Source organism: Chionomys nivalis, chromosome 13 (assembly GCF_950005125.1).
Source record: "Chionomys nivalis chromosome 13, mChiNiv1.1, whole genome shotgun sequence".
NCBI classification, from domain to species: Eukaryota; Metazoa; Chordata; class Mammalia; order Rodentia; family Cricetidae; genus Chionomys; species Chionomys nivalis.
The window spans coordinates 43,224,133-43,250,989 of NC_080098.1; the positions used below are offsets into that span (position 1 = coordinate 43,224,133).

At 43.8% G+C, this 26,857-nt stretch overlaps 1 protein-coding gene across 9 annotated transcripts in view; it reads right to left on the reverse strand.

The window, feature by feature from the left end:
* The window catches only part of Carmil1 (capping protein regulator and myosin 1 linker 1), a 264,062-nt gene that overhangs the window by 126,272 nt on the left and 110,933 nt on the right, over positions 1-26,857 (reverse strand). For all 9 annotated transcript variants that reach the window (XM_057787237.1, XM_057787244.1, XM_057787236.1 and 6 more), the window contains 5 exons: positions 25,660-25,719; positions 17,212-17,333; positions 4,482-4,579; positions 4,075-4,145; positions 3,774-3,847 (listed from right to left, as the gene is read on the reverse strand). In XM_057787237.1, the coding sequence (XP_057643220.1) occupies positions 3,774-3,847; positions 4,075-4,145; positions 4,482-4,579; positions 17,212-17,333; positions 25,660-25,719 (425 nt within the window). The remainder of the gene's footprint in view (positions 1-3,773; positions 3,848-4,074; positions 4,146-4,481; positions 4,580-17,211; positions 17,334-25,659; positions 25,720-26,857) is intronic.

Sequence of the window (26,857 nt, forward strand, 5' to 3'; positions counted from 1 at the left end):
AGGTATGTCCTGTCTACTCTGAGTTTACTAACTGGACAGCATCCCGCAGAAACAGTTCTCAGATATCCTCAGAGGGTAAGAGCAGTCTTTAACAATCTTCTGATCAGCCAGGTGATGGTGGTGCACACCTTTAATCCCAGCACTCAGGAGGCAGAGGCTGGTGGATCTGTATAAAGCCTGGTCTACAGAGAATTCCAGGACAGCCAGGGTTACACAGAGAAATCCTGTCTTGTAATAAAAAAAATAAAAAAAATTAAAAAAAAAAGCCTATAAACTTCTATATTGGGCCAGAAAATGGCTCAGCAGGTAAAGGTGGTTGCCATAAAAGTCTTACAACTTGAATTCAATTTCTGAAACCTATGTCAAGATGAAAGAAAAGATCCAACATCACAAAACTATCATTCAGAGTCCATGTATATGCCATGGCATGCATGTACACACAAGTATTTCCAAATAATAAATTTAAATTTTTCTCATCCTCTGAATATTCATTCCTAACAACAAAGGATTATAAATGTGCCCAGTGTGCGTTTTATAGTCACATACATGTGCCATAGCACTAAAACATTAACTTCAGAATAAAACACACATGCATGTACACACTCAGAAATTCAGAGAACTCTAGAGATGGTGACAAAATCCAGACCCATCCCTTAGGCACCACTTCCTGCTCCACAAGAGAGAAAAAAATGAGGAACTGGACTTGGGGTATGAAAAAAAAAAAAAAAGACTGTGCCCATGACCTCAGAACTTTGCCACACACACACACACACACACACACACTGCTCTAGAACTCATTCTTGCTAGTTCCCTGCTCAAGAATGTCACCTTCATGACCAAGAAATATGACAACACACAGGCATGACTCAGCTTGAAGGGCTCTCATGGGCCAAGTTTAAAATCAATGGTGTGTGTCCAACCAGTTTTCAGAGGATTAATGAGATGAGCTCCTCTTATAAATCTCCTGGGAGGCAGAGAAATCAATGTGTCCAGAGTTATATATTCTCCCCTTCCTTGGCAGCACTGCGCCTGCCCTCATCTCTCCCTGCCATGTCAAATTATAGTGTAATTACATTTTTAACACGCCAGCTCAAAACCCTTCCAAACACCCCATGAGAAATGTGTAAGGAGGCTTTTTTCAAGCTATGCCTCTTCTAGGCACAGCATTAACTAAGAACTAACTGTAAGAGCATACTAAGCAGACTAAATACACTACAATAAAACGCTGGAACCTAAAACTAATAACTAAGCGGGCGTTTTCCCAGCAGTTCCTAATTACTAACCCACTCCAGGGACTAACAGGAGGAGTCCAGCAGGACCACTCTGAAGCCCATACCTGAATGCTTATTTGGCCACGGCAGGAAGCCAGGTCTTGAATACAAATGCCACAGGCAAGAAAAGGAAACAGACAGGCCGGTGAGGAGGGGCAGTAGAGGAAGAGGAAGAGACAGAAACTGTGAATGAATATGAACATGAATGGGAGAGAATGAATTAAACCACATAACCCTGGCCCAGGAAAAGCTCCAAGATGAAAATCTGCAGAATGGTTTCTATTGAGTGAGTCCTGCTTTCACATCCTCATGTAGTCAAGAGATCCTTAAGTAAAGCCATCCCAGTCAGGGCCTGCTGTAATTGAAACAGCATCTGTCTGGCTCACAGAGTCTAAAGCAGTTATTACCCAGCATGGATGAGACCTTTTATTTTATCTTATTTCTTTGACACAGAGTCTCACTATGTAGCCCTGGCTAGCCGCAACTCTCTATGTAGACCAAACGGTCTTTGAACTCACAGGGATCTGCCTCTGCTTTTCAAATTCAGAGATTAAAAGTGTGTGCCATGACATCTGGCCAAAAAGAGTTCATTTAATTCTCTAACTGAGGAAAAAGAATAGGTGATCTTCATCTATACCATTAATTCAGTGCTTGCAAAAAAAAAAAAAAAAAAAAAAAAAAGAAGAAGAAGAACTGAAAATCCTCCATCCCTGAAATGGGTAAATCCAGTTGCAGGGAGTCTTGGTTTCAGCAGCTTTGCTCTGTATTGTAGGCATCTGCACTGCATGGCTCCCTTAGTTTCCTTTTGAGCACTAGGGGAGCAACTAATTCAGTGGATGAGCAGCAAACTCAGCACCAAACTGCATAGTCAACTAACAGCCCACGACCAGAAACACCTCAAGTGTATGTGTTACAGTGTCCTCCAGTATCTCCACCTGCACAGGCCACACGCCTTCTAATTGTGGTCCGTTAACTCCTGGGGCCCTAGAGACTTCCTTGCTTGTTCTCAAAGAATTTCATAATAATGGTAAAAACAAATGGCCGGGTCGCCATTTGCACACGTGTTACAATGGCAATAGCTGAAAAGGCAAGGCAGCCATTCTCGGAAGCCACTCACCCCTGTCACACTCACCACCAGGATCTGCAGCCGCTCACCCCCACTGCCACACTCACCCCCACTGCCACATTCACCACCAGGATCTGCAGCCGCTCACCCTCACTGCCACACTCACCCCCACTGCCACACTCACCCCCACTGCCACACTCACCCCCACTGTCACACTCCCCACCAGGATCTGCAGCCACCACTCACCCCCACTGTCACATTGACTGGTCGTAAGTGTCAGTTCTGGTTTGAAATGCTCTTGATGAAGAAACAGAAGCTGCTCATCTTAGGATAGCTAGGCACCTGCATCAATCCCTTTCAATATTCAGGGTTAGAAATCGGGAAGCATATACAAAATTCTTCTCCAGTCTCCCAAAGACAAAATTGTCTTGGCATAAAGTATGAGTTAACGGTAGCTGTCAGCAAAAATAGTTCCCTTTCATTGAATGTCAAAAACATTAAAAAAAATTAAAAAGACCATTGTTACTGAGATCGGGGAGGAGTTGACAGTTTCTAAATTTAACAGGTGACAGTCACTTCAAAGCACTCATGTGCCTCAGCTCAATGGGTGTGGTGGTCAGAGGACATCTCTGGGGTTGGCCCTTGACTACCACCTCTTTTTAGCCAGGGTATGGCTTAAACTTGCCACAATCTACAATCAGTCAGGAAGAGAGCCTCTATGAGAAACGCCTAAATCAGACTGGCCGGTGGGTGTGCCTGTCATGGTCATGTGTGAAAAACTGTGTGTGTGGGGGGGGGTCTTTCAAATTACTTACAACATGATTTTATTATCAACACCGCCAGGCAGATATTGACAAACTGATTTTCACAAGTAATGTGTATATATAGCTATATATGGGAGTAAGTCCCCGAGCATAAAGAAGTTGTAACAAAAAGTCATTTACTAGAATGAAGTATAAACTTTCACCACAGAAATACTATTAGAAAGTAGTAATTTGATATAACAGTATTATATTTTATCTATAGTTGGTCAATGGACTTTTAAGGTTTATTTTTAATTGTGTGCATGTATGTGTAGTTTCCCTCGGAGGCCAGAGACATCAGACCCCACTGGAACTGGAGTTACGGGCAGCGATGGGCTGCCCAAAATGGCTGCTGGGAACTGAATCTGGGTCTAACTGATGACCCATCTCTCCAGCTTTTATAAGCTGCATCCACAGTAAATATCAGGGATTTTCCAAACATGGACTTTGTTCTTGGGTACACAGAAGCAGCTCCACAGACCATCTGTGGTGATGAGCAAGGCTCCTTCGAGTTTGCTCAGTCCCTGTATAAAAGGGTTCTCAGAAGGTTACCTTTGTCCCTAGGTGACAACAAAGAGTGACAGTCCTGCGAACTGGGCAGAGACAAAGGAAGGGGACAAAGATGGGGCTTACCTGTGCTCAAGGTGACTGAAGTCTTGCAAATTCAATTCCCTGGTGTCTTGTGTCAGATAAATTGTATCCACATCCTGTTAAAGCAAATCCCAGGTAGAAAATGAATCCCCGTACATAAACAGAGAAGCCACACAACCTCAAAGAACTGCATAGGGACACAGGCAGATTTTTGAGTAATCTGTAGAGAGAGATGATAAGCAAAATGAACAAAACGAGTGGAGAGAGAGGGAGGATGGGGAAGACGATGCTAATATACTGCATTTTGGGTTATGTGCGCATGCAGATGTACAGGCTTACTCACCCACTGCACTTCCTCCCTGTAGGAAAATCCCAGCCAGTCGCACACACAGGCATACATCTGTGAAAACCCACCTGAAGCATGAAGCAGAGATGTTGATATTGACAGGTTTGCAGTAAAACAATAGTCACATCACAAGTTTACACCTTCAGTCTGGCAGCTGTTGGCAATCGGGTTATCTTTCCCATCTAGAGAAGCAGCAAGGATTCTCCCTAGCTCGGCGGTGCATACACAGCAGGCTGCAGCCAGGCTTAAATATAGGACTTCAGTCCACCAATCTAAAGTCTGTGCATGCTAATTACACCTTGAACTAATTGTACTCTACAGTAGCAGACCAGGAATAGACTCAGCTTCCTGGCAGGGGGACGGGCATCCAACCCCTTATGTTTTAGTTTAAAATGCATGCTCACCACAGGGACCTGGCTCAGCCAAGGTCTGGCTGTCCCACAGGGCCTGGAGACTGGCCAGGCGCTCAGATGGCTCCATGGAGACTTTCTTCAGGATTCTCCTAAAAGGTTAACCCCAACAACACATTTCAAAGCTCATGGTTTTGGAACAGTATATAGACTTTTACATTTTACTATGCTTTTTTGTTTGTTTTAAACAAAGATGGATGTTACCTAAATTCTGGTCAAAATAATTCCATTATGTAGGCACTAGGAAAATGGCAATGTACAGGAACATATTGATAACTTTGATTGGCTCCCTCTTGCAGATACAGATATTAAAATTATTTTCCATGTTTTTTAATGAAAAACTTTTATTACAATACTTAGACAACAGTGCTCTAGGGCTAAGGGTAATGGGTGTGGCTTAGTTGGTAGAGGGTTTGCCTAGCCTGCAAAATACTCTGGGTTCCATACACAGTGCCACATAAGCCAGAAGTAATTGTACACACCTGTAATGCTAAACAAGAGAAGTGGAGTGAGGAGGATGTCAAAGTTATCTGTAGCTACATACTGAATTTGAGGAGAGCATGGGACATGTGAGACAAAAAATAAGAAGTGCTGTATTTAATGGATTTTTATATTGTACTCCCATCAAATAACTGTGACCTACTTCTTAAAATTAAAGTACAAATCTCTAAGTCAATCCATAGTGCTCTGTGCAAATGTTCATCAACAGACCGATCATCTCCTGTTGTCGTAGCATAGCCCCTGTGGCTCTGTGCCAAGGAACTATAGGCCATCTGAGGCCCTGCCTGGACCCTACCTCTCTCATCTCTCTTCCTCCTCAAAATCCAACAAAGGTTCTAGCTATTCACATAGTGGATGAAAATGAGTCCCGGGTCTGTTGGCATAGTTCAGCAGCTTAGAGTTCATATGGCTGTTATAGAGGGCTCGAGTTCCCAACACCCTTGTTGGGCATCTCACAGCCACCTATATAACTCCAGCTCCAGAACATTTGACCCTTTCTTCTGGTCTCTGCAGCACTACACACACATGCACAGACACACAAACACATAATTAACAAAAACAAAACTGTAGCCTGCCTCCCCAGACTCTCATTATTCATGACACAGATGTGATAAAATAGGGAGATTCATATCTCAGGGTTGCTGTGAGAACAAAAATGAACACATTTCTGAGAACAGCATTGGTCACACTGCAGAATTTCTAAAACGTTAGCTGTGCAGTTAACATGATCACATGTTATCATCATTTAGTGGGCAACTTATGAATTCATGCAAGCATTGGCTAAAGGCCTATGCTGTGTTAGAATCGACTTCCAAGAAGGTTGTAAACAAACCCATGGGGAAATATATATATATGCATATATATGTACACACATACTATGTGACCCTGGCTGTACTGAAACTTAAGGACATTGACCAGACTGGCCTAGGACTTAGAGACTGCCGGCCTCCTCCTGTTTCAGTTGGGGTTCCTATGGCTATGACGAAACACCATGACCAAAACAACACGGGGAGGAAAGGGTTTGTCTGACTTACACTCGCACGTTGTAGTTCATCACTAAAGAGAGTCAGGACAGGAACTCAAACAGGACAAGAGATAGAAGCTGATACAGAGGCCATGAATTAAGAAGATGCTATACAGGCTTGCCTGCAGCTTGGGTTTAGGGAGGCATTTTCTCAGTTGATGTTTGATGACTACAGTTTGTGCCAAGTAGGCTTAAAATCAGCCAGCCCACCTTCTGAGTGCTGGGAATTAAGGAATACATGGCAATGCCCAGCCACTTGTGATTTAAAGGAGAAACATCCTCCAGGGTTAATGTATTTAGAACTCAGTTCCCAGCTAGCTGCACTGTCTGGGGAAGTACACCCCTAGGAGTAGGCTTGGAGACTGTACGACCTTGCTCCACTTCCAGTGTTCTCCCACTGCAGGGGTTAGGGATTTGACCTCTCAGCTTCCTATTCCTGCAACCTGTTGCCACGCCTCCCCTGCCATGAGAACTCTCCCTCTGGAATCCAAACTCTTCCTTTTACAGACTGTTCTGGATCATGGTGTTTTATCACAGCTGCAGAAGGGTTACTAATACATTCTCCGGGCTAAAACTCTATCAAGAAGAACAAGCAGGCAGGCGAGAGTATCCAGCACTGGGGAGGCAAAGGCAAGAGGACAGATGGAAGTGGGAGCAGAGCTGGGCCAGACAGCAAGTGCCAGGCCAGGCGGCATCACATAGTAACATAATAAAACCCTGTCTCAAAGAGGAGGTGGAAAGGTGGTATTGAGAGACAGGACTATTGCAGCGACATGTCAGCGCAAGGTGCTGGGTAAGCAGAGAAGAGCACCGCATCTCCCCTCCACTGGGGAAGTGCAGACACCATCCTCAGGGTACACCCCAGCGGAGAAACGTGTCTGGAATGCTTCGGGCAGAGCTCTAGCCGTACTCAAAAGGCTTCAGATTTTGTTGTTTGTTTGTTTGTTTGTTTGGCTTCAGATTTTAGATCATGTCAGATGTTGAGTTTTCCAGTTAGGAACGCTCATCTCAGACATGTCTGCTAAGAGTTGAAGGAAGACATAAAGACCTTTGGGTGAGGAAAGGAGAAGCAATGAGCTGCAGCTAGGGGGGGGAAAGTGCCTCACCTAAAGGGATGGTGTGCCTGTTACATAAGAAAGCTCAGGTCACCAGAGTCAAACTAGTCAGCAGAAAAGGAGAGGAGGCCCAGTGTTAAGCAGGGCCTGGTCCTCGGGGAGTACTGCCAGTCAGACTAAAGAAGTCTGAATTTTATTGTCAGGGCAGTGAGGTGCCATGGGAAACCATGCAGAGTGAAAGAGAAAGGCAGTCAAGTGCTGGACACACTCACCTTCATGGGGAGGGCAGTAGGGAGTGAGTAGCTTGAGAAAGGAAGGAAGGTCACAGGACCACAGAGAGCTCCTGCTGAGAATGAAGCTCCCCTCCTCCACCCCACCACCACTGACTGAGTCAGCAAGCTGAACAGCTGGGGGTTTTCTCCTGGAACCTTCTGGGGTCCAAAAGTGTATGGGAAAAGGATCAGCCTTCCAGGAGAAGGCTGTCAGAGAAACAGTGGTGACTGGAGGGAAGAGCACGAGCAAGGCCTTCCTGGAGTGGTGGGCACTGTGGACCTGGTGGTTAGGGTGCAGAGAGAATGGAAGGGAGCGAGAACCAAGACCTGTGCAAACATGCGGCCATAAAAAAGGCAAAATCCAAGGCCACGAGTATTAGCGTACACCCATAATCCTAGCACTTAGAAGGTAGAGGCAGGAGGATCAAGAATTCAAAGCTATTCTCTGCTATAAAATGAACTCAACACCACCCTTCGTGACATGAAGCTTTATTTCTCTCAGAGATAGAGACATAAAAAAAGGAAAAGTAAAGAGAAAAGCCCAAGCCCAAGTATTTCCAAGGAAGAAAAAGTAAAAGGACCAAAAATTATGTCTTCGGCAAGTGATGACTAAGCGGCCCATGCATCATGGGAATAGATACTCCAGGTGTGGGGCAGCACCACAAAGTTGGGGTATAAAGAGGTGCACAGGTGGAGTGGGTGTAAAGGGCGTGCTGTTGGTGACTGGGAACTATGACAACATTTGAGTGTGTCCTGGTGAAATGAATACACGTGTGGAAGGGCTTTGTGCCGGGGGCTTTGGTGCCAAGTGTTTCAGAGGCTTTGGAGTTGGAGATATTGCATGTGTGTAATACAAACTTGAATGTCACATACACCATATCCACAGCCTTATTTATGTAGGGAAGTTCTGAGGCAGATTTTACTATGTCTGACCAAGAACTCACCACATAGCCCAGGTTGCCCTTGAACCCTTAGCAATACCCCGGCCTCCTGTTTCTCAGGTACCTGGATGGAAACTTTGAGCCACCAAAGTCAGAAATAGAAATAGGTTTATTCTTAAATAATTTTTTGCCCAGAAGGTTTATAGTAAAGTAGGGTTGGAGAGATGGCTAATTGGGTAAGACCACTTGCTGTACAAACACAAAGACCTAAATTCAATCCCCAACACCCATGGGAAGACCTGGTTCTAACTGGCATGTGCCTGTTTGGAGTGGAGATGGTGGCCATTGGCATTACTCTGGATTCAGTGAGAGACCCTATCCCAAAGGACATACAAAGACAGAGCAGGACTCTGACATTCTCCTCTGGCCACCATCAGCGCACACACAGATACACACACACAGATACACACACATATACAACACAAAGGCACAGTTCTTGGTGCCATGTTTCAACTTGTGGTATCATATGGCTTCTCAGAAGCTTTAGATTTTGGATTTTCAGATTACAGTTGTTCAACCTATGTGCTAGCTAGTTTTATCAACTTGACACAAGCTGGAGTCATCTGAGAGGAGGAAACCTCTACTGAGAAAACGCCTCAAGATCAGGCTATAGGCAAGCCTGCAGTGCTTTTTCTTAGTTAGTGATTGATGTGGGAGGGCCCAGCCCATTGTAGATGGGGACATCCCTGGGCTGGTGGTCCTGAATTTTATAAGAAAACAGACTGAGCAAGCCATGAGGAGCAAGCCAGTAAACAGCACCCCTGCTCTGGCCTCCAGGTTCCTGTTCTGTTTTAGTTCCTGTCATGACTTCTTTCAATGATGTGGAAGTTCATTTCTTCCCCAACTTACTTTTTGGCCATGGTGTTTCATCCCAGCGATAGAAACTCTAACTTAAGACAGCTTATATGTCGACAATGCGGAACGTAATTTCATCTCTTTAACAGGTGCTTTTTCTTTCTTCCTTTTCTCAAGTTTTGTTTGGTCTTGGCTCTCTCTAAAGCCCAGACTAGCTTTGAACTCTCAGCCACCTTCTGCTTCAGCTTTTACAGTGTTAGGACTACAACTGTAAACAATTGTATACTTCTATTTTTGGCATTTTTTACATTTATTTATGTGTGTGTGCGTGTATATGTGTACATATGCATGTGTGGAGGTCAAAGGACAACTTAAGGGAGTCAGTGCTCTCCTTCCATTATGCGAGATGCAGGGATTGAACTCAGGTCCTCAGCCTTGACAGCAAGCGTCATTATCCACCGGCTCCCTGTCTGGCCCTGTCTGGGGATTTAAAGGGAATTCTGCTCTATGAGGGCCTCTCAGTCATCTTCAACCGTTTCAACCACTTTCCGCAAACTCCAAGAAAATTACTCCAGTTATGTTCATATTTCCGATGGGGATGGATTCCAAATAGAATCTGCTTGAACCTCCACACTGCCTGGGCAATCTGTTCTACTCCCACAAAACATGCCAAAACATTACACATAAACAAATGGTTGCCAGTCCATAGCACTAATGCGTAAGGTGAAATCAGGTAGACTCGATCGCTGTCTAAGGTCTTCAGCTTCTTCAGCGCCCACATAAACATCCCAGATCTGCAGCTATACTTTCTCTTATTTTATGTAAACATATTTATACTAAGTACTATTACTCCAAAACTCTTTAATTTGGGTGTGGCAGGGCTTAAAAAAAAAGGCATTCACAAGTAAGCGGTGTAACAGAGTCTAGAGATTTGGAAAATTTCATTTTAGTCTGATAGCACCTTTCTAGCACATCATTATTTCCTGTCAATGTCGTAACTGGGAAGCCAGATGTCACATGAAGAAATAGCAGAGCCTCCAGAAGCTGCCTCAAGCACTTGAGCAGCAGAATTAAGTCAACTTCGACATACTGAGCAGGATGTTTGTCTGACTTTATCCAGAATTACATTTCTCTATAAAAATGCCTGCACCTAAACTGGTGCACCTTTAATCCCTGAACTCGAGGCAGAGGCCGGCCTGGTCTACAGAGAGAGTTCCATGATAAATCCTGTCTCCAAAAACAAAAGTTCTTGTTTTGTCTCCATAGAACTACAGGACAGACTTTTCCAGTGACAGATGAGACAGGGATTTGGAGAGGCAAAGGCAGAGAAAAGTAAAGCAGAAATTAATGGTCAGATGCCGGTGAAATGAATTTAAAGATGGCCACTGTGGTTTACATTAAGTGTGCCTCCCAAGTTTGTGTCTCTAGTACAGCATGCCGAGGTACTGGTGGGGTAGACAAGATTAACGCTGGATCTCTCCAGAAGGGGTTGACTAAAGAAAAGTCACCTCATCTGCTTGGCCCCTTCTGCATGAGGCTTCCTCTATTTCTGATTTTCTTTGTTTGCTTTCTTTTTGGTCCCCCCCCCCCCAGTATAACATACCCCTCATCAGAGGTCAGAGAGATAAGGATACTCAAAGTGAAATTTACTCTCTAAAAACAGTATAGGCTGAATAACCTCTTTTCCTTGTAAAGTGCTTGGACTGAGGAGCTTTGCGATAACAGAAAACTGATTGTGCCAACAGGACTCTAAGAATACAGAAGAAAACAACAACAACAAAAAGCGCAAAATAAGCAGACTTGGAAAGCAGAAACTTCTACTTCAAAAGCAGCAGCAGCATAGAACGCTCATACCCAGGGGGAAGAAGATTGGGAGAGAAGAGGCAGCTGGTACAGGAGTCTCCGGGAGCCACTCCGCAGAAGCGTCCATCTGGGCTCTTCCTAGCAGCTCCGCTTTTCAACACTTCTCACCTTCCTTCTCTGCTGAGCTGTCAGGAGCCAAAGGAGCCTTGCAAAACATGTGTGTGTATTTCCATAGGAGAGAAGGAGCCAAGCCTGCAGAAGGCTGGAAGGGCTGCTTCTGCTCTAGCCCTGTGCGTTTTCCTCTCAAATGCGTGAGAGGAAAATCCCGTGACATGTTTTCTGCCTTCAGCGAAATGACAGCACAGAGCAGCAATGTGCATCTCAACTCACACACATGCAAACAGAAGCTTCAGCCAGACAAAGCATTTGCAGGGAGAGCAGGTGTGATATGCTCGGGCCCTAGACTCCTCACTGGCTCTAGTAATGAACCAATGATGATTTGGGCATAGTTAAATTACATGAGACTCAAAAAGGGGGAAAAAACCCTCTAGTGAACATACCAGCTCTTCTCACATATCTCACGGTAAACTGATGGCATGAAAATATCTCTGAATTATTTTAACCCATGGAGAAGAACTGAGCTAAAAATCCAGGCCAGTGTGCATCCAAAGTAGTGGCTGCCTTCAAAAGTCACTATTTAAACATCTCTTATAACATTTATTTACTTAATGTGAAGGTGATAGTGGTGGTGGTATGTGTGTTGTGAAATAATCTTTTCATACATTGTGAAGATATGTCTTTGCCAAGGTGCTTTCTGATTGGTTTAATAAGGAGCTAAATGACCAATACCTAAGCACGAGGGACAGGAAGGACTTTCAGGCACAGAGAGGGCTCTGAGAATAACAGAGGTGAAGAAGCCAGGCAAGCATGGTCAGACACAGAATGAGACAGAGGTAAAATTCACATGGGAGAACATAGTCTAATAAATATATGAATTAATTTAAGTTAGAAGAGCTAGTTAGGAACAAGCCTAAGCTATAAGCTGAGCTTTCATGTTAATAAGAATTCTCCATGTCATTATTTGGGAACTGGTTGGCAGGACAGAGAAAGATTCAGTGTGTGTGTGTGTGTTCGAGTGCATATGCATGACCACATGAGCATGTGGAGGTCAAGTGAAAATTTGTGCGAATTGGTTCCCTCCTTCCACCATGTGGTTCTAAGAATGAACCCATCATCAACACGCTTGGCAGCAAGTGTTTTAGTTGTTGGTCTGTCTCATAAACTCCAGTCCATGTTTCAATGTCACCTGAACATGACTTGCTGCCTACTACTCAAGAAAGTGAGGGGAATATCTCCATTCAATATGAATTCCTCTTGGATCATTTTTCTCCAAAGTGACTGTATTTTTCATATTTCTATCAGTGTTTGTCTTCAGAGAGAAATGCACAGTATCCGATTGTTTAGTACTAAGGAACACTGGTGATACACCAACCTTAACCGCCAATCCCCAAATCATCACACTCATGAAAGGATCACGACACATGTCAAAACCATATCACACAGTCAGCATCCTGTTATTATTTTGTAATAGAAATATAGAAAACAGACAAGATATTTGTTTGTTTGTTTGTTTTATTTTTCGAGACAGGATTTCTCTATGGCTTTGGAGCCTGTCCTGGAACTAGCTTTTATAGACCAGTCTGGCCACAAACTCACAGAGATCAAGCCTCTGCCTTGAGAGTGCTGGGATTAAAGGTGTGCACCACCATTGCCCAGCTCTCTTTCTCTCTTCTTGCCCTATTTCACCCATCACCTCACTACTGTAATTTAATATCATCCCCTCTCAACATGGACAAACATTCTCTAGCCTCCCTCAGGGCCCTCAAGCCACCACCTGTTTAGTAGTTCTTCAAAGGAAAATGTCCCTAAGAGCTTATCCACACGCTCACTCCTGAGTCATGTGGACAGTGCGCGTGCGCCTATGGAGGGAGTTCACAGTTAAACCTAACAGAGCTCCTCAAGGGAAGGAACCTTCATAGAAAAGATGGAAGTGCAAGCATCTGCTGTATTCTGAAATAGGCTGATCATGTGGTAGGAAAGTAATTCTCTTCTGGGCTGAGAGATACAATTTCAGTTTTATCAGGCAGCGAGTCATCAGACAGTTCTGCAAGACACAGATACTGCTTGAATCCTGCAAAGATAACTGCTATCAGGACGAAGGGCTGGTTGCACAGAAAAGCAGAGGTCAAGAGACTAGTTACAGAGATACTTCAGGGGAGAAAGTGCCCCAGTCTGAACTGAGGCAAGAAAAACAAAAAGAAAGACAAAGGGCCCAGCCAAGACTCACTGAGATGACATCAAGAGCCTGGTAACTAACTCATGACTTCCTGCTCATGAGACCATGAACAGCAAAGCCAGTCCTTGGGCAACAGGGGTGGGTTTTATAAGGTAAGGTAAACAGTTCTTCTGGGGCAGACTGAGTGCGTGCAGCTTGAGGACAGCCCTCTGAAGATGCACACCAGACAGACTAGAGGAGAGAATGCAGCTCACAAACGGGAATGCCAGGAACTAAGGAGCCAATGCTTTAGCAAAGCTGCCTAGCTACAAATGGGCATTACACAAAGTTACATTGGAAACATTGTTCTGTACTAAATGTTCTCTGGAAGGAAAAAAAAATAAAGATAAATCCAAACCCAAAATTAAATTAGTCATATCCCCTGATAGTAGAACAAAAGAAACAACAGCCACAGGTTGTACTCTGCTCTCTAAATACATGCCGTGGCACACACATGACTACACGCATGCACATTCACACACAAATAAATAAGTAAATAAGCCGGGTAGTGGTGGCTCATGCTTTTAAGCCCAGCACTCAGGAAGCAGAGGCAGGTGAATCTCCGTGAGTTCGAGGCCAGTCTGGTCTATAGCGCGAGTTCCAGGACAGGCTCCAAACCTACACAGAGAATTCTGTCTCGAAAAACCAAAAATAAATAAATAGATATTAAAACTTTAGATCAATCAGGTAGGTAGATTAGCACCTAGGAGAATCTGAGTTCAAACCCCAGCACCACTACTTAAACATGTTGTTTCAGGTTTAAGTCCTTTTTGATAAACCTCAGTTCCTTTCTGAGAAGCTCACACCCACACTCTTGGATGGATATACCTTTGGTCTTTTTTTTTTCTGGGAGTGGGCGTTGAGACAGGGTTTCTCTGTGTAGCTTTGGAGCCTTCCTGGAACCTTTAGTCTTTTTTAAAAGCACCTTTAACTTTGCTCCAGACTAGTCCTGAAATTCTTTTCTGTGTCAAAGGACCCAATCTTGAGCTTACCTGAGTTGAGATCTCTAAAAGATAAAGAAGACTCCTCACTGCCGAGGGTGACAGGGTAGAGCTGTCTCTCTGTCCCTTTGCTGTACATTAAGGGAAAGTTTCAGCTACTGTGCCCTCATGTTTTCCCAGCATGGTCAGTCTTCCGGGGTTGATGGGGTAGCAGAAGTCCTCACTGTTACTGAGTGGCAGCCAGCAGGAAGAACAGAAACCAGACCAAAAACCCAGGTGCAATCAGCACTGGAATCAGCTGGCTTTAACAGCCTGCAACACTGGGGACAGGGCAGCCCCAGCAACGACCTATTGGAACCAGCCACGACGGAAGGACACCACTAGGTAGCGATCACGGCAGCAACCCCTTTTGTACAGTCACAACAGAAACGCTGCCATAGCCACTAGACACTGTTTCAAACTTCCAGGCATGACAATGCCATAAGCACCCCTTCTTTACACTTACTAGCCTACCACGTCTGTGGAAGAAAGGGGTCACACCTGACTGGGAACTCTTTTGGCAGGTCTAGGTCTCCCTCTTCTTCCAGGATTGATAGCTTTTCCCTAATTGGTTTCATTCTACACCTAATTTGGGCACATGCGCAAGCAAACACACACACACACACACACACAAGCAAACAGGGCACCTGGGTTTATAAAACAGGGTTCAAAGGCTCTGAATGGTTAAACTCTTCAGACAGCTCATTGGTTCTCAACCTTCCTAATTCTGTGACCCTTTAATGTAGTTCCTCATGTTGTGGTGACTCCCAACCATAAAATTATTTTTGCTACTTCATAACTATAATTTTGCTACTGTTATGAACCCTAATGTAAATATCTGATATGAAAGACATCTGATATGCCCCACAGGTTGAAAACACAGCTCCCTGAAGGGAAGGAAAGCTGTTCCTGCCTTCCAGACCTGTTAGAGACAGATTCCTTGCCCCTTGGGCTACAGCTGCTTTGGCCTCCCAGTCCTGCAGCTGCAGGCAGGGTGACTGGTTCCTACCTCAACCTCTCTCTTGGCTACAATCAGAGTGACCGATTCCTGACTCAACCGCCAAGACTGAACTTGTGACTGCAGGCAGGAATTAGTTTCCGCTGGGTCCCTACTGTTTCAGGTCCAGTGAGGCCTGCTGCTCCAGCCCCACGCCACCCCCACCCTGTGGGGGCTCTAACTCTCCTACCACTTTCCTCAATTCCTTGGTTTGCATCCTGTGGCAAAGCAAGAATTCCAATCTCTCACTGTAGGTATGGGAAGTCCTTCTGTATATGTGTTGCTTTCCTTGGTTACTGCTTTGGACCTATAGCAGGGCAGAACAGAGCTAGCTGGGGAAAACTAAACTGAATGTTGGGAGAAAGGAGGCGGGGTCAAGAAAAGCCATGTAGCCCTGTTAGTGACAGACGCTGGATGGAACTTTACCCGGTAAGCCACAGTCTCGTGGCGATACACAGATTAATGGAGATGGGTTAGTTTAGGATATAAGAGTTAGCCAGAAATACGCTTAAGCTATTGGCCAAACCGTATTGCAAATAACATAGTTTCTGAGTGATTATTTTGTGGTCTGGGTAGCTGGGAACAAACGGGCAGCCTCCTACTACACACTATTGCGTGGAGGTGGCATTCCTGCATGGCACCTGGTTTTCTTATTCTGTTCCTCTGCTAACCTTTGTTAATAAAGCCCTACTTTGGTCACCTTTGGTCACTGTCTGGTCACTTTGTTCTTGGACAGGGCAAGGTACCTGGTTGGAAGATAAGAGACCGGAAACCACTCCAGAGGAAATTCCCACCACTGCTGTGACTCATCCCTCACCTCTCAGCTTACCCTGCAGGCCTCTTGGAGCACGCACATTGGGACTGGACCTCAGTAAGTGCTTTCCTTTAAAACACTCAAGACTTGAACTCCTACATGCAGGGAATAGGGAACAACCCCAGCTCCCCTTCCCCTGTATCACCGGGAGACTAGGCAACCAGCTATCCTGAGTATGCTCACTTAGCATGTCTGTGATGGGAATAAGAGGCTATAGCAGAGACAAGCAGGTCCGCTCAGCAGAAAGCGATGGAAAGGGTCCTTAACCCCAATGCCCTCTTTAGCCCCTTGCTGTAAAGATAAAATGATTTGTTTTCCTAAGGCTGGCCTGCCTTCCTTCATGTTCCAAAAGGGTCAGAATTTCCCTCACCACCAGGAAAGACCCACCGCAAATCACCCGTACATATGCATGAGGCTTCAGCCTCTCCAGCACCCCTCAGCATGCTCAGAGGGCAAGGGAAGGGATTTCCCACAATAGGTGGAACACATCCTCCTGTCAGGAAAGCATCTTAACTGAGAGTTTCCCTGACAGAAGCCTCTGTCTACATTACAAACCTCATTCCAACACCCCACCCCCAATGTGGACTGTTAGCTAAACCACCACCCTAAACCAGACATGGTGACTCATCTTATAATCTCATCACCTGCAGGCTAATGCTGAAGAATGACTCAGAGCCCTGGACCAGACTGGGACTATGTAGTAAAACTGCCTCCCCCCTTTCTGTCCTTCCTGACCCAGAAAAAGGGAGTTAGAAGAAAAAAGAAAGAAGAAAAGAAAGAGAGGTGCAGGAAAAAAAGGAAGATGAAGTAGTAAAGGAGGAGGAAAGGAAGGAGGTGGGGGTGGTAGTGATGGAGGAGATGGAGGGTGGGGGTAGTAGTGGAGGAAGAGGTGATGGAGGAGGTAGCTGTGGTACTTGGGCTGGGGGTAGGGGTGATAGTGGTGAAGAAGGTGGTAGAAGTGGAGGAGGTGGTGGCAGAGGAGGAGGTAATAGAGGAGGAGATGGTTGTGATGGTGGGGGTGGTGGGGGTGATGGTAGTAGAGGTGATGGTGGTGCTGATGTTGATGGTGGTGCTGCTGCTCCTGCTGCTGGTGGTGTTCTAAGTAGTCTGAGAAAGGAAGCAATAAAGATACAAAGACAAGAGGAGAATATTTTCCCATTTGTGAGTTTGATAAAGAGCAAAGTTTTTGCTCCTCCGCAGGACTTACAGTGGGGAGAGGCCAGGGAACAGCTTCCGCAAGCAGGTGCCTATGTGAGCCAGCACATCACTCACGTCCTCCGGTGACTCCATCTTCATGGACATGCTACACTTTTCAGTTTCCACAACCATCTGCAAGAACAAGCAGCACACTTATCCAGGAGCCCAATTTCTCCCCTCTTTAGTAAGGTTATAAAGTGATGTACGTAAGAAGCATTTCAATGGGTGGGACTATTAACTGGCTCAGCAACAATGTCAGCCACTACAGAGGGTCCTAGGGTTCTCAGAAACCAAAACCATAACCACCATGTAACACAGCTAAGTCACCCTTGGGAATACGCCTAAAAGATGCTTGGTCAACATACCACACACTTACACACCCATGTTTATGGCTGGGATATTCATAACAGCCAGGAAATAGAACAAGCCTAGATATTTGTGGTAGTCACTTTTAATTATCAATTTGACACAGCCTCGAATCACCAGGGAAGAGTCTTCCTAAGGATTTGTGTGGATCAGGTTGGGTTTTGAGATGTTTAGGGTGGATGATCTTGATTGTTAACTGATGTGAAAAGAGGCAGCCTACTGTATGTGGTCCCATTCCTAGGCAAGAATTCCTCGACAGTGTAGGAATAGAGAAACAGAGTTGAGAATAAGCAAGCAAGGATCCATCTGTTTCTTCTCTGCTCTTGACTATGGATGTGATCAGGGAACTGAATCAGGATCCCAAAGTCCAAACTGGTTGGAATAGACCTCCCTGGTAACTTGACCGCATCCCACACATCCTGGCCTGATCCTATCTGGAGAAAAATCTAACTAAGCTTGGGGTAGCTCAGTTCTTGGATATGACATCATCCATTTGTCGCTTCTTTTTTTTTTCTTTTGAAACTTGTGTTTTAAGATAAGAAATCTTATAAAATACTTAAATAAAAGTTAATAATCTTTTTTATTAAGAGCAAAGAAAAATTCAAGTTCTTATTAAAAGACCAACCTGTCTAAGCAGAGAGACCTGCAAGGGAAAACACTGAAACAGTAACAAAATCTTATGCTAGGCTTAATGGCAGCAGGGGCTGGAGGCTCCAGAAAGCTGAAATGTATTCCTCACGTGGTCCTGAAAATAAGCTAAAATCCACCTTAAAAGAAGAGACTGAGCCACAAAACAGTCAGCGTGCTGATGACGGGACTATTCCACAAGAGACAGTCACTGGTCACTTTCCTAAAAGATGACATTATCTTAACCCTCGAAGTCAGTGGTTGTCAACCTGTGAGTTGTGACCTCCAAAGAGTCAATATCAATATTGATATTAACTCCTAATATCAGATGTCGTGCATCTCAGATATTTAGATTATTATTCATAACAGTAGCAAAATCACAGTGATGAAGTAGCAAGGAAATAATTTTATGGTTGGGGTTACCACAACAGGAGGAACTGTATTAAAGGGTCTCAGCGTTAGGAAGGTCAATTACCACTGCTCTAAGTAGCCATACACAACGAAGTCCTTGGGCGGCACTGCAGTACGCTGACATCCTCAGCATTTGCTCCTGTTGTCACTTAACTGTGTATAAAAAGGAAACCAAATTCCATGTACAATCATCCAGGGTGATTCCCATAAAATGAGCCAAATTGAAAATAAGAATAATCTGAAGCAATGTATTCTTGTTAAGAAGAAAAGGAATGGAAAATATGTTGAAAAGATGAGATTCGGTTGGTGAGCCTAACAGTGTAATGAAATTTTTCTACAGAAACTGCAGAGGTATAGCACCTGGTGCCACCTAGCAAGAAGGGAAGAGAGTCTTCATTTTAACTCTCAACACATTCTTCAAAAAACTGGTAGCAGATGTTAACCTGGTGGCTGAGACCCATAATCATAATATAAACACCAAAAACATGGGAGGCCAAAGCAGGAGGATCACCATGGGTTTGAAGCCAGCCTGAACTATACACTAAATTTCAGATCTAATTGATCTATAATAACAGGATACTGTCAAGAAAGAAGTAGTAGGGGGGGGGTCAGAGGAAGATAAAAAGAGGGAGGGAGGGAGGGGGGGAGGGAGGGGGGGAGGGAGGGAGGGAGGGAGGGAAGGACGGAGGGAGGGAGGGAGGGAGGGAGGGGGGGGAGGGAGAGAGGAAGGCAGGAAGACAGGAAGGGAGGAAGGGAAGAAGGGAGAAAGGGAGGAGGAAAAGAGAAGGAAAGACCACAAGGAAACAAAGAATGGGAGAGGGAAGTGGAGAGGAGAGGGAAGCAGGAGGGGTGGGAGGAAGGACATGACAGAATGCTCTAGGCTAAGTCCCAACCTGTCCTGTGCTCAGTGGTCCAAGAGCTAGACATAGTGACCCCAGGACAAGGCAGCAGCCCAACCAACACCCAGGGAAGCTCTGTAGCTGTTTCCTGCCAGACTCCACTGTGTCTATCTGGGAAGAGGCTAAATCGGAGTGCTGCTTCCACACAGTGGGCTCCTTTGCTTCTCAGGTAGACAATCGTTTCTAAAGCCAGATCATGTGGGAGGCCATTGTGTGTCTCTGCTTGACACCCTGCCCCCAGCCCTGGGTGATGATGACATTCATCTGTGCAGGGCCTTTCACATTCCTCGCTTCTATTCAGTTCACAGTCTGGGCGCCAGTGATTCATAATTAGCCTATTCTAATTCCACTTGATCTTCACACATAATCATCCTAATTATACAGGACTGAATAGGATGGCAGGGAAGAGAAAGGGCAACAGGTGGGGGAAGAAATGAGCCTTCAAATGCAACCTGACATGAAGGTGCTCACAAAGCCCAGCTGGAGATGTCAACACCTCTGCATAATGTCAAGTCTGCAACAAAGCCACCAAGGTGGAGCCACCCAACACATCATGGCCTCAACAAAAAGAGCTGTCTGTCACATGCTGGCTTCCTTCTGTTCCAGGCTAAGCAGAAACAGAATGTTCAAACACCTCATAAGGTAGAACTCATAACCTCTACTCCCATTTAAAATAGTAATTTGGAACGTGCTTGCCTAGTGTGCATATGGTCCTAGGTTTGATTTCCAGGGCCTTGGTTAAAATCACAAGAGATTACAAGCCACCATCTCTACTCCTGATCACAGAACCCAACTCAAGCATCCTATGGATTGAGCTACATCCTCTATTTTTTTTTTCTGATTGTGGGAGGTCCTTCTGTCTATGTGTTGCTTTCATGGAGCCGCCAGAGTCAGACATGCCAAAACTTTGCCATTGGTAAGCCATTGCCACGTGGCAATACACAGATTAATAGAAATGGTTTAAATTAATATAAGAGTTAGCCAATAAGAAGCTAGAGCTAATGGTCCAAGCAGTGATTTAATTAATACAGCTTCTGTGTTATTATTTCTGGTCTAAGCTATCCGGGTGGCCAGGAAAAACAAGCACATCCTCCTACATTTTTCTCCTTCCCATTTTGAGATAGAGTCACTAGATTGCTTGGGCTCAACTTCAACTCATTCTGTAGTGTTGGCAGGTCTTGAATTTGGCATCCTCCTGCCTCAGCATCTAGAGGCTTAGACTACAGACCTGATCTACTGGGCCCAAATATAGCCAACATTTTTTTTTTTTAGTAAACCACAGTCGATAAACTTATGTGATGATTTTGCTTCCTCTAACAGAAACAAGCAGAGGTTGGCTCTCTTGAGCCACTCTATGACAGAGCAACATTTTAGATTGAAAATTAATAATGATAATAATAACAATAATAATAGCAAGTCTTGAGTTGCAGATGAAAATATAAAATTCCATAGTATAGAGGTGTACTATACCATGTACCATGAGCACCAAAGGTGTAGTGACATCATCAAGACTTTAAAATGAGACTTCAACATCCCAGATTTCCACAAAGGAAAAGAGCGATAGTTAAGGCAAACTTTACTACTTAGGGAACATACTGACCCACTCACTTACTCATATACAAGGCACCATATTCCTTCCCAAGCATTTTACCTGAACTGATAAACCACACAAATGGTAAAAATAGCAATGACAAAAGTTTAATAACCCCAGAATGTTAGCAAGAATTCATTATCCCTTTGAGACTCAACCAACATTTTCACAAAGGTAGCCTGAGATCATCAGAAAACACAGATATTTACATTATGATTTTTAGCAGCAGCAAATTTACAGTTATGAAGTAACAATGAAAATAATTTTATGGTTGGGGGTCACCCCAGCTGTATTAAAGGTGAGCAGCATCAGGAAGGTTCAGAACCACTGGGTTGAGAGCACTGCCACTCTTCCACAGGCCCAAGAGTCAGTTTCCAGCACCACTGGTGACTCCAGGTTGAGGGGATCTGATGTGCTCTTCATGCCTCTAGGAGGCATCTGAATATATGACCATTTGTATTCTCTCTCTCTCTCAAAAATGAAAATAAAATAAAATCTTTACTCAAAAGATGGTTAGATTGTATGTAACTGGCAGATGTCCTCATCCTCAGACTTCATGTAAACTAGAGACTCAAAGGATGTGAGGCTCTTAAGTTATTGATCCTCTCTTGGGGTTACATGGGTTACGGAGTCTCAGTCTTCAGAACACAGATAACCGAAGTGTGTAGTTGATTTAAAACAATCAAACCAGCTCTGTGGCTGAAGCAGACAGCTGCCTACCTAGTTCTTCTAAGTGGTTGGCATACAGAGGAGACAAGACTACAGGTTACAGAATGGTCAACTCCTGCAGTCACAGGGGAGACTTCTTGCTGTGCCAACATCTTTTTCACAAGCAAATACCACAGTCAAATCACACTCTGGATATAAATTTGACAGTAACATTCACTAGTCCCCACTGCTCTCATCCAGAGCCTGACTCATAAACAGACCTTCCTCAATAGAGAGGCCAGCCTAGAGTGCTAGCACCATGCATCACTTAGGAGTGATGACTCACTCCAACATATACTTGGCCATTTGGGCAAACATATGTTGCTGTGATTTTTTTCTTGTGCAAAATATATTTTCTGGAGAACGATAAAATATCGCTCTCAGCTGCACTATGGAAAACTTCCAGGGATTTGTATGTAATCTCAGCTGTCGTAAATGACAGCTTTGACAGTTTCTTTTGAAGAGCATCACCAGCAACCTAAACACACATATGCTTTTAAGAGGTAAAACAATCAGTTATAAAAATAAAGCTCAGAGAAAGAACCAATGTAACAGAAAAACAATTCAACCAGAAAACAAGTGTTTGAGATGGTCGATAAAATAAATGTCTTACAAAATAAGTACAAAGAGAAAAAGGTTGGCAAATTATCTTTATCAGGAATGATTTCTACAGACATCACAAGTGAATATTATGAGCCAGTTGGAGGATGGGGATGCTGCCTCAAAACATAGACAACTTCCAAAGGTCTAAGGAAGAACTAATATTAGCACTGCTCTTCTAAGAAGAGAGATACAGAGCAGAGATTCCTTCCTAGTTCATATGCTAACTCCACGACTATGCTAATATCTTAGAGGACGAAGAGAAAAAAGAAAAACAACAAACTAGCATCTTAAACAGCAGCGCAAAAACTCCTTCCCAAGGTTTAACATATGGAATATATATATAATAAGGGAGATATATAAATATATATTATAACATGAAAGGATAATAGATAATATTGGGAAAAATTTAAATGTAATTTAATAGGATAAAAATACATGCATGAAGAAAATGAAATAAATGATAAAAAGGGGTATACCTATGAGGTGATATAACAAGATAAACAGAATATAAAATCAAAACTTAATTTATTTTAAATATAATTCATAATTTATAAAAAGGTAACATGTTTTGACTCATGGGGATTGTCCTAGGAATTAAAAACTTAATATCCACAAATAAATATAATTCTTCACGGAAGACAAGGGAAGAAATCATAATAAACACATCAATCTCAGGAAATAAAGAAAAACACTGGACAAAATTCAATACCAGTTCTGATAAAAACTCAACTAGGAATAGAAAGGAATGCCCTGAACTAAGCAAGAATCATTTACAGAACAAATCTATAGCAATGCCATACTTGATGGTGAAAGAATGAATCTCCCTTGGAGACGAGCCTGAGACTTGATCTAGTCACTTCAGCATCATGCTGGAGGTGCTGGCTAAAACTTGGTACTACCTTGCCTGGGAGCCAATGTTCCACAGATGCTGGCTGGAGCCAGGAAACTCCTTGTTCACATAGTTAACGAACAGAATCACAAAGAGCCATGGGCACCCTAATAAACTCCCCAGTGCTCCATGTCCCCCCAGAGTGACACGGAGAGATTCAGTTGGATGCCTGCACTCACACAATAGAGGGATCATTGTGTCAGTGTGGTCTCCTGTTTTCACGGGATATGGCAAGTAAGCCTGCTCTTTCACAGAGAAGCACTCCATCTTTCTACAAGTAGATGACTGCAGAATAACTCTGGGAAACATCCTAGGTAAAAAGAAGTCAGTGTACCGAATTCTTAATCTATCAGCAAGATGTGTAGGAGCATAGAGAATCTAGGAGTACCCTCCCCATCAGAGTAAGGCAAGAAAAAGAAAATCTATCCATATTCACACAGATGATGGCAGTACCTCTACAGGAGCAATGAAATCTCTTAGAAATTCTGGTTGTACCAGGTGAGGAAAACAAGGTGGAAAAAAAAAAAAACGGAAGATCAAAATGTCAAAGTCAACTATTTCTATACAGAACATTGTTTTTAAATTCAGAAGTGGGGGGGGAGAGAAAACTATGTACCTGTTAAAAGAACTAATTTTAAAAAAAAAAAAAAAGAATTATTTTTTAACAAAGCACCTTACCTATGTTCAGGGATATAAAAAAGAACTGTATCTCTAGCACACTATTGATGACAAACTAAAACATTTTGCACCACCTTCTGTGAGGGCAGGTTGACAGTACTCAGTGCTAAACAAACATGCCTAGCACAGGACCCCGCCACTCTGCTAAGACAAGCATCCACAGCAAATGAAAGTACCCATGTAGAGAGAAAGCAGTTCTTGTGAGAAGAGATAACGATAGAGAAGTGAGGAACCTTAAAAGCACAGGCTTATCTCTTCAAAGGAAGGTGTGTGCCTGTCTTTCACCCAGAAGGCTGGGAAAGGGCGTGGTTTACAGCCTGGTGATTCTCTGCTATCTGTAGGCTAGGTTATACCTGTCTCCCCCAGAATATTATGTTTGCTTATCCCAGACTTTCCCCCCTCTCCGAAGTCTTGAACATTGTTTCTTAGTCCATAAAACCACCCTTAAGAGAGATATCACACGTCCTTTATAACACCCTAGGTAACTTCTATGGCATCTTAGGGCCAGTCCTATCCCGACTCCCACAGGCATTATGTTTACTTCAGCCATTCTCCCCAAACCCTTATCTTGAGCATTGTTTCTGAGTCAACAGAACCCATCTTTAAACAGTTTCAACTTAAACATCTCCTAAGTTTTGTTGTACACATGGAACTAAATTAATTGTCACCAGAAAAGTTTTCGAAACTTGTGCTGTGCTTAAATATAGCTAAAATAAATGAGTTGGTGTCAGACTCCTGAAGCTTGGCCCAGCACCAACCAAGTTGGGCTGAACTGAGTTTCATTCTTACTTCACCCAGATCATTTCCCTGTTGGTCATGATGCTTGCAGGGACCCCCCACATCCATATCCAAAGAAGCAGTTGTTCCTGATACAGTCAAAACTGGGACCAACATACTCTCCAGCACCAGTGCAAGGGCAGACAAACTGATACATCCGTGGGGCAGCACACAACTCAGCAACATGAAGGAAAAAGCCATTGAGACATACAATAAGTTCACCTTGAAACAGTTCATTAACTAAACGAGGAAGGCAAGACTGTAAACTATGTGATTCCATCCATGTAAAATGCTATAAAGTGTGACACCCCTCCCTACAGTGACAAAAAGTAGGTGCCTGTAAGAGACTGCAGATGGGGAAGAAGATGAATGAGATGAATATAATCGGTATCCTGGTTGACCTAACCGTTTCGTGACTATATATATGCCAAAAGTTATCGAATTTTGCACTTCACTGCAACAACTTATAGCTAAAATGAAAGTATTTTTAATCAGCTTTGGAACACCCAAAAGAAATCACTTATCACTTCCATCCAAGAAAGACTTTCATAAAGCTAGGCACAGGGTTCATACCTGTGATCCCCATACTTAGGAGGCTGAGGCAGGAGGATTTGCTGAGAACTTGAGGCTACTCCTCTGCGGTGGGAGGCATTTTACATAGTACTTTATAAAAGTCACGGAGCATTGACATTAGTACCTGTCAAACCGCATGCCAAATGCACAAGTTGTGTGCACAGCAGCAACTGGCAAGGAGTTGCATGGTTCTCTCGGTTACCAGTTTTCTTAACAGAATGAGCTCCTGACCCCTCCCACACACAGCCTCTGCAGGTCTCTCCTTCTGAAAATTCTATTCATCTCTTGCTTTTCTGTTCTGTCTCACAGTGGCAGGCTCCTAGAGCTCACACTTACTTGAGTTGGCTTGTGGCAGATGACTCCATGAATCTCCAGATAGCTGAAGGTTAACTCGAGCTGTAATGAGAGGGGAGGAGGAGAAGAGACCTGTAATGAGGGCTTAAAAACATATCATTTGAGGTTCAAAACATGCTATAATCAGAGCTACCCCAAGGCTAAGTAAGGCTTGTGCGCCTTCTGAAGACAGGCTGCTTGATACCTCTGTCCATAGTAACAGCTGGGATTCATCCTATCAAAAGAGGCATTACCCATCTTCCAAACAGAGGGGAGGAGGCAGCACCCTTGACTTCTACACTTCATCCAGGCTCGCTCTACTCCATGTGTGTATACTGGTGAATGCCTGCAGGACACCAAGCAACCACATACACATCCCCCCTTTCCTCCACAAAGTTCCTTTGGAAAACCTCAGTCCCCACGGACTAGTCCTTTCTTCTAGGCATCACGTTCCTCTTTGTGTCTCACTATAGTTACTCACTAACATCACCTTCTTCCCCCAAAATCCACAAAATTCCTATTTAGATGGATTTGGATGAATATATACTTATGAATTTTAAACTATGTTTAATAGCACGTACATAGTTGACAAAGCTACTCTTTCGCCAAGTATTCATATAGTATTTTCTTTATATTTTATTTATTCATTTATTTTTATTTTATGATGCGAGGCATTGAAGCCAGCATGGGCAAACCAGACTAACATCCTCACCACTCAGCTACCTCTTTTCAATGAATTAAGAAGTGCCCCTAGGGGGCTGGAGAGATGACTCAGTGGTTAAGAGCATTGCCTCATCTTCCAAAGGTCCTGAGTTCAATTCCCACCAACCATATGGTGGCTCACAACCATCTGTAATGAGGTCTGGTGCCCTCTTTTGGCCTGTAGGCACACACACAGACAGAATATTGTATACATAATAAATAAATAAATAAATAAATAAATATTTTTGGGGGGAAAGAAGTGCCCCTACATTTCTTCTCCCATGATCACCGTCAGCTCTTGCTACCCTGCATATTCTCCGGACTGTGCAGCACATTCCCAGATCTCTCTTTCATTACTAACTTTTCTCCTAGGTGTGCAGTCCCTCATCTCACACCAAACATACAGGATATGAGACTGGAAGACGGAGGGAAATGACTAGGCCATGTGTGTGCGCCACTTCACATTAAATCTAGAAACACGTCTGCATCCTTTGGTACC